The 7,981-nt window shown below is 43.9% G+C and overlaps 1 protein-coding gene across 2 annotated transcripts in view; it reads right to left on the minus strand.

The window, feature by feature from the left end:
• The window catches only part of LOC101549484 (zinc finger protein 69 homolog), a 28,865-nt gene that overhangs the window by 1,578 nt on the left and 19,306 nt on the right, over positions 1-7,981 (minus strand). For both annotated transcript variants that reach the window (XM_055139583.1, XM_055139582.1), the window contains exons 4-5: positions 5,432-5,558; positions 4,804-4,902 (exon numbers count right to left, since the gene is read on the minus strand). In XM_055139583.1, the coding sequence (XP_054995558.1) occupies positions 4,804-4,902; positions 5,432-5,558 (226 nt within the window). The remainder of the gene's footprint in view (positions 1-4,803; positions 4,903-5,431; positions 5,559-7,981) is intronic.

Raw genomic sequence — 7,981 nt, forward strand, 5'->3', positions numbered from 1 at the left:
CCGCTCGCTGTGCTATCTCTCCAGCCCCGAAAACTCAACTCTTATAGTGAGTACTGAACTGACATTTATCTAACTATGATATAAAATACACAGACATTATTTTTTTTGTTATATACAGCCTGGAGATGTATTGGAAAGTAAATTCAAACATAGTAAACAGGATAAAATTGTGATTTTGCAAAGTAAAATTTGAGCATTTTAGTCCTATTATAATAATACTAAATGGCAAGCTACCCGTGGTATATTTGATATGCCAAAAACAATAACAATAAGTCTCACAATGGAGATGTTGCTGGGCCCCCCTTGAGCAAATCGATGAGCAATGGGATGACAGTGATAGTGATAGTTATGCTATAATATGTCTTCTCTGAGGGAAGGTCCCAGAGATAAAAAAAAGACTGCTATGTCGTCACTATAACCATGCTCTATGAGAATATCCTTTAATCTTTAATACATGACTGGTTTTTACATTTAGGCACAACTTTCCTCCTTTTACTTGCAGTGCCAAGGATAGAACTCAGGGTGTCAGACATGCAAAGCAAGGGCTCTACCACTGAGCTTGTTTTCTTGTTAATAACATTATACTGCTACCAATATTTCAATTGACAACTCTATATTATTGGAAGATATCATTAATTTGCCTTTTGGGCTACTCCTAGTGGTGCTTAGGGCTTTCTCCTTTCTCTGTGCTCAGGGATCATGCTAGTGGTGTTTGGCAGACTATATGTAGTGCCAGGGAGTAAACCCAGGTAAGTGCAAGGTAAGTGCCATACCCACTGTACTATCTCTCCAGTCCCTTATACAATTTTTGGTAAACACAGAGAATAATTATTACTACCAAGTTCAAATTCTAGATGAAAAGAGGAAAAATAAAGCCCATGATATACAGGCCCCTGGTTCTCGTCCTAAAGAGGGAAGGATGGAGGAGAGTCATTTGTACGATTCCTCAATTCAGTTTCCAAGCCTGAAGTGGGCTCAAACTAGGGAAGCAGAGAAGGTTTAACTCTGACACAAGTCTAGTATGGCACAAAAGTATTGTTTTATTAAAAGAAGAAGAGCCTGGAGAATGTATAGGGTCACTTTGATGTTTAATCCAAGGCAGGAAAAGACTGTAGCTTTTATTGTTAAGTGTTTCAATGGTAGCTTTTATTATTCTTTTCAGTATGAAAAGCTTAAAGTGAGAAATCCCGTGGAATGCTCAAAATATTAATATTAACAACTGTGAAACAAAGTGGCTGGTTATGTGATCAATGTATAAAGCAAAACGTATTATTACATACAAATAGAAAAACTAATTTTGAAAAGAATAAAAAGCAGGGGCGAGAGTGATATTACAGCAGTTAAGGCACATGCCTTGCATGTGGCCAACCTGGGTTCGATCACTGGCATCCCACATGGTCCCCCGATCACCGGCAGGAGTAATTCCTGAGTGCAGAGCTAGAGTAATCCCCGAGCAATGTAGGTGTGGCCCCCAAACAAACAGAGTATAAAAAGCAATGTATACTTTATTTTTTTTTGGGGGGGTTGGGGTTTTTTTCTTTGCTTTTTGGTCACACCTAGCATTGCTCAGGGGTTACGCCTGGCTCTGCACTCAGGAATTACTCCTGGTGGTGTTTTGGGGGACCATATGGGATGCTGGGGATTGAACCCAGGTCAGCTGCGTGCAAGGCAAATGCCCTACCCTCTGTGCTATCACTCTGGCCCCAGCAATGTATACTTTAAAAAGTATACAACAGCCATAAAATCAAAGGTCTTTGAGATGGAGCAAACAAAACAAAAACAACATGCACAGAATTTTTTAAAACATAAACATATAACTCATATGGTAAAGTAAGAAGCTAAGACTACCCAGGTCTATTCTGAAAAACAGATGAGAGCATTACTTCTACCAGAATTGAAATATCACATGAAATATAGTAATTAACACAACTGAAATATAGTAACTAACACACCGAGCATTATTATATGGAGAAATAAACAGAAACAAAATAGTCCAGAAATAAACCCTAATGTAAAAGAAAATCTTTCAGGGGACAGAATGGCATTAACTATTAAAAAAAGTTTCCTAGATGTGAAAAAGTTAAACTAGATCCTCAGCTCATACCACATGTAAGATAAATTCCAGGTAAATAAATCTAAATATGAAAAGGAAATATTTAAAAGTACAGGGTGCTACATTTTCCCTGTAAGTCCTTAATATAAATGATAGACAGTGATAGAAAAATTGAAATGGATTATATACAGTACTTTTCATAAGAATCCTGGTGGGATGGTTAGTAAGTGAAAAACATGTTCTTAGAAGCCAGCAAAGGGGGCTGGAGCAATAGCACAGCGGATAGGGCGTTTGCCTTGCACTTGGCTGATCCGGGTTCGATTCCCAGCATCCCATATGGTCCCCTGAGCACTGCCAAAGGTAATTCTTGAGTGCAGAGCCAGGAGTAACCCTTGTGCATCGCTGGGTGTGACCCAAAAAGCAAAAAAAAAAAAAAAATAGAAGCCAGCAAAGGCATGCATAAGGCCTGAGCTTCATTCCCAGCACGGCACGGCCCCCTGGTGGCCCCACTGCGCCCAAGCATCGTCACAGAGACAGGCCCTACCACGGAACCATCCAGCGGTGAGTATTGCCAGGAACAGCAGGAACAGTCCTAAGGCCTGGAGAAGACAGACCAGTGGGGTGGAGGGTGGGGGGACATATGTTCCTTCTTCTTCATTGTCACTGTCACTGTCATCCCATTGCTCATCGATTTGTTCGAGCGGGTACCAGTAACGTCTCTCATTGAGACTTATTGTTACTGTTTTGGGCATATCCAATACGCCACGGGTAGCTTGCCAGGCTCTGCCATGCGGGTTCCATACTTTCAGTAGCTTGCCGCTTCCTTCTTCTTAGTCTCAGGAAAATATAAGGAATAACACAATACCATATTTACCCAACTAACGTGAGGGAGAGGTGTGGGCCACACCTGTTGGTGTTCAGGTGTCACTTCTGATGGTTCTTATGCAATGGCTGGGATCAAACCACGACTGGCCAAATTCGAGACAAGCTCCTGAACCGCGTTTGTTTCATTTTGGGGGGGAGTCACACCTAGTGTTGCTTCAGGACTTAACCTGAGCTCAGGGGCCCATACGGGGTACCAGGGATAGAACCTGGGTCAGCCGCATGACTGGCGAACACTCTTATCTCTCCAACTTGCATTATTATTATTTTTTTTAATATCAAGTTTGATAATACCAAGGATTGAGATAGATAAATTCCCATGATTGCTTTTAGACCTTACCCTGAACATTCATACTCCTTTTATAATCCATTTCAATTTTTCTATCACTGAATTTTTTTTTTTTTTTTTGCTTTTTGGGTCACACCTGGCGATGCACAGGGGTTACTCCTGGCTCTGCACTCAGGAATTACCCCTGGCCGTGCTCAGGGGACCATATGGGATGCTGGGATTTGAACCCGGGTCGGCCTCGTGCAAGGCAAACGCCCTACCCGCTGTGCTATCTCTCCAGCCCCCTATCACTGAATTTTTGAAACTCGAAACTTTTGATTTTTGGAACTTCCCAAATTTTGGAACCTGTTGATAGAAGTGCACAAATTGGTGCTAAAACTCCAGGACCCAACAACTTTCTCCTACCAAGTATCTTATAAAAACACTTGCACAAGATGTGTCCATAAGAAGTCATATGCTGAAAATTGCCACAGCATCTTAGTAACCCCTAGGATAATATAATTTTCCTATAAGCAGGAAAATGGATACATTGATTACGGTTTATCGATTCAAAGGAAATAACCTGAATTCCATTTGATTTCTTAATCTAAGTGGAAGCAAAAGAGAAATTTGTTTCAAGGTCTTTGTAACTTTCTCTTTTTCTTTTGATTTTTTTCCCAGGGAGCTACACCCAGTGGTGCTTGAGGGTTACTTCTGACACTGCATTCAGGGATCACTCCTGGAAGTGCTCAGGGAACTATATGGGATGCCACGGATCAAATCCAGGTCAGCTGTGTGCAAGGCAAATGTCCTCTCTAGCCCCATGGCTCTCTGTTCTTTTCTGAATGTTTAACATATTTCTTAATGAAACGCAGTTAAGGAGATAGTTAAAGACCATGAGATTTTGGTAAAGGACTTGCAGGGATTTTCATAAATTAGTTGTTACAAAAAATTAAGACACGAGTTATAAAGAGAGGCAGAATGGGGGGCTGGAGCAATAGCACAGCAGGTAGGGTGTTTGCCTTGCACGCGGCCGACCCGGGTTCAATTCCCAGCATCCCATATGGTCCCCTGAGCACCGCCAGGGGTAATTCCTGAGTGCAGAGCCAGGAGTAACCCCTGAGCATCGCCGGGTGTGACCCAAAAAGAAAAAAAAAAAAGGCAGAATGGAAGCTAGGATTGCAAAGTGAAAGTTGGTGAAGTATGGAAATAGAAAAAGAGTAAATTAAAGATATGTAGAAAGTAACGAATAATAAAAATAGGTGAGAAGCTCTGTAAATCACTGCTCACTGGACTGGTAACAGACTGGGTCAGTCTCTCCTCTCCCCTCTCCCCCTCTCCCTCCCTCCCGTCCTCCCTCTCTCTCTGTGTCTCTGTGTCTCTCTATCTCTGTCTCTGTCTCTCTCTTTTCTTCCCTCCCCTCTCAGGACTTTCCTTCCCTCTGTGATTCCAGATAGACTTCTGGGCAGGTGGAGGGGTGGTGGCAGGGAAGGCAAACTCATGCCTAGTGTAAGCCACCTCCAGTGACCTCAGTCTCCCCCAGTCTGGGAAGACGCGGGACACTCTGGGCTCAAAGGAAGGTGCTCTGCTCGGATCTCACCTGCACTGGGGTCTCCCGGGCCTCCTTCCTCGGTCACCCATGGCTCTTCTCCTTTCTCCAGCTGGGAAATCACAGTTGGTTTGGAGAGTGGATATGGTGCTTAAGAAATTAAAGGGGGGGAAAAGGAGTATGAATGTTCAGGGTAAGGTCTAAGAGCAATCATAGGAATTTAGTTCTGGACACTGGTGACTTCGAGTCTCTAAAACTGAAAAGGGGCACCACAGCTTGGCTTTCGTCCTGCTCCAAGGGGAAAGCTGTTCCCCCGAGGAGGGAGAATTAGATAATCCTGGGCTTGGTTTTGGTTTTTCAAAGGAATGAGACCTCTCTAAATCCGGAACCCAAGGACAAGCTCCCTGGGAGTCACAGCACTTATTCACTTTAAAAGAATGATTCTCCTCGGGGGCTGGAGTGATAGCACAGTGGGTAGGGCGTTTGCCTTGCATGTGGCCGACCCGGGTTCGATTCCCAGCATCCTATATGATCCCCTGAGCACCGCCAGGAGTGATTCCTGAGTGCAGAACCAGGAGTAACCCCTGAGCATTGCCGGGTGTGACCCCCCCCCAAAAAAAAAATGAATGATTCTCCTGCATGTGGCTGCTTTGGGGGCACAGGCTGAGCCCATCCTTACCCACTGAGACTAGGTTCCCGTAGTTCTCCAGCATCACCTCCCGGTACAGATCCCGATGAGCAGGGGCCAGCTGTCCCCACTCCTCCGGGGTGAAGTCCACAGACACGTCCTGGAAGGTCAGCAGATCCTAGAACATCCAAGAGGCTCTTTTTCACTCCCAGACCATTTTCATCAGGATCCAAGGAGTTTTGACAGCATCCTAAGAGATTCTACACTGGTTTTGTGAGGAGTCCTTTCTGGATCAGTTTGGAAAGTCTCTGGGTAGTATTATAAATAGCCATTGTCACTGTCATGCCGTATTCATCGATTTACTCGAGCGGGCACCAGTAACGTCTCCATTGTGAGACTTGTTGTTACTGTGTCTGGCATATCGAATACGCCACGGGTAGCTTGCCAGGCTCTGCCATGCGGGCAAGATACTCTCGGCAGCTTGCCAGGCTCTCCGAGGGGGGCAGAGCAATCAAACTCAGGTCAGCCGCGTGCAAGGCGAACGCCCTACCCGCTGCACTATCGCTCCAGCAAGACAGAGAAGGACTTAGGAAAAACTAAATAGGATCAGCAAAATAGGCAAAAACACAGGAAGTAGGAGGGTCTTTTATGTAGGGGGTTGGGGATGGCTGCTCTCAAGGAACAGGTGAGAGCGTGTGTCTTGCCTGAGAAACAGGGGGGGAACAGAATGGCTGCACGCAGGTTGGTGAAGGGCAAAGTGGAATAGACGAGACCAGTGCGGGTGGGAGCAGCAAGCCTTTTAGAAAGCATCAGAGCCCTGTTGAACAAAAAATTCTGCTTCCTGCCGGCGCTGACTGCAAAGGTGAACACAGGCACCACCAGGGGGTAATCCCTGAGCACAGAGTCAGGAGTAAGCTCTGCGTACAGCTGGGGGGAGCATTCATCGCTCTCTTATATATGATGCATAAACTGTAATGAAGACTATCCACGTGCAGAGGGGACATAGAGACTTGGCAAACCTATGTGACCACATCACTGGAAGTAGCTAACTAGAATTTTATGATAAATATAGATAAAGGAATGAAAATAGGAGGGTAGCTGAGGAGACATATAAGAATATTCAAAAAGAACTAAATGAAAATACAAAACTGAAAAATACAGTATCTTTAAAATTCATTGGGTAAAGTAGCAGGGGTTACTAGGAGCAGGTAGTCAAGTAGCAGACTGGGCCCGCATAAGATCTGTGAAATTAAGACAGGGTGATATATATTATTTGAATTAAATAAAAAAGAGACCGAATCCCTGGAAAGATTGATAATATCAAGTGATCCAATATAAATGTAACTGGGGGCTGGAGAGATAGCACAGCGGGTAGGGCGTTTGCCTTGCACGCGGCCGACCCGAGTTCAATTCCCAGCATCCCATGTGGTCACCCAAGCACTCCCAGGAGTAATTCCTGAGTGTATGAGCCAGGAGTAACTCCTGTGCATTGCTGGGTGTGACCCAAAAAAGAAAAAAATATATAAATGTAACCGTAATTTTGGAAGATGAAAGAATGAGCTGAAAAAATTTTTTTGAAAAAATAAATCCTGAGAAAGTACCAATATAGAGCAAAATCTATCACAGATCTAGGAAGTTGAGCAAACCTTCAAACAATAAAAATTTTTAAAATAATTCCCAAAGGAGAAGGGAAGAAAGAGTGGAAGGGAGGGAGAGAAGAGACAGATGAGAAGCAACAGGGGGCAGGACGGGGGGAGCCAGGTACAATGGTGGTACAAAGGAAGGACAGAGGCAAATCCCCAAACCACAGAGTCAACAACACTGAAATCAAGAGACCCAAACTTTAACAGCCAAACTTAGGAAGGGACCTGTCAAGAGGGCAGGCTGGGGGGGATACAGAGAGACCCTGGGAACATTGGTGGAGGGAAATTGGCACTGGTGGTGGGATCACTGATGCAATACTGTATGTCTAAAAATCAACTATGAATAACTGCTGCCACAGTGCTATAATAAAAATTATCACTGTCACTGTCATCCTGTTGTTCATCGATTTGCTTGAGCGGCACCAGTAATGTCTCCATTGTGAGACTTGTTGTTACTGTTTTTGGCATATCAAATACGCCACAGGTAGCTTGCCAAGCTCTATGTGTGGGTGAGATACTCTCAGTAGCTCTCTGAGAGGGACAGAGGAATCGAACCCGGGTCGGCCACATGCAAGGCAAATGCCCTACCCGCTGTGCTATCACTCCAGCACGTGCCTTCTTAGTGCAGTAGGCAGCGCGTCAGTCTTATAATAAAAATTATGGAAATAAAAAAATAATTCCCAAGCACATTACAATAAAACTGCTGAAGATAAAAGGGAAGATTGCTTAAATAACCAAAAGAAGAAACTAAGAAGAATACAGAAAAGTTTTATACATATATGTGATACTCATCACATAATAAGAAAGGATAACAGTGACTTCTCACCCCAAAAATGCAGGCTACAAGATAAAGGACCACACTACATGTGTTTCAAAGAAAAAAGTTAACCTAGTTAACCAGTAACCTAGTTAACCTAGTTAACCAGTAAAAATCCTCAAGTTAACCTAGTTAACCAGT

This window comes from Sorex araneus, chromosome 5 (assembly GCF_027595985.1).
Source record: "Sorex araneus isolate mSorAra2 chromosome 5, mSorAra2.pri, whole genome shotgun sequence".
Taxonomy (NCBI): domain Eukaryota; kingdom Metazoa; phylum Chordata; class Mammalia; order Eulipotyphla; family Soricidae; genus Sorex; species Sorex araneus.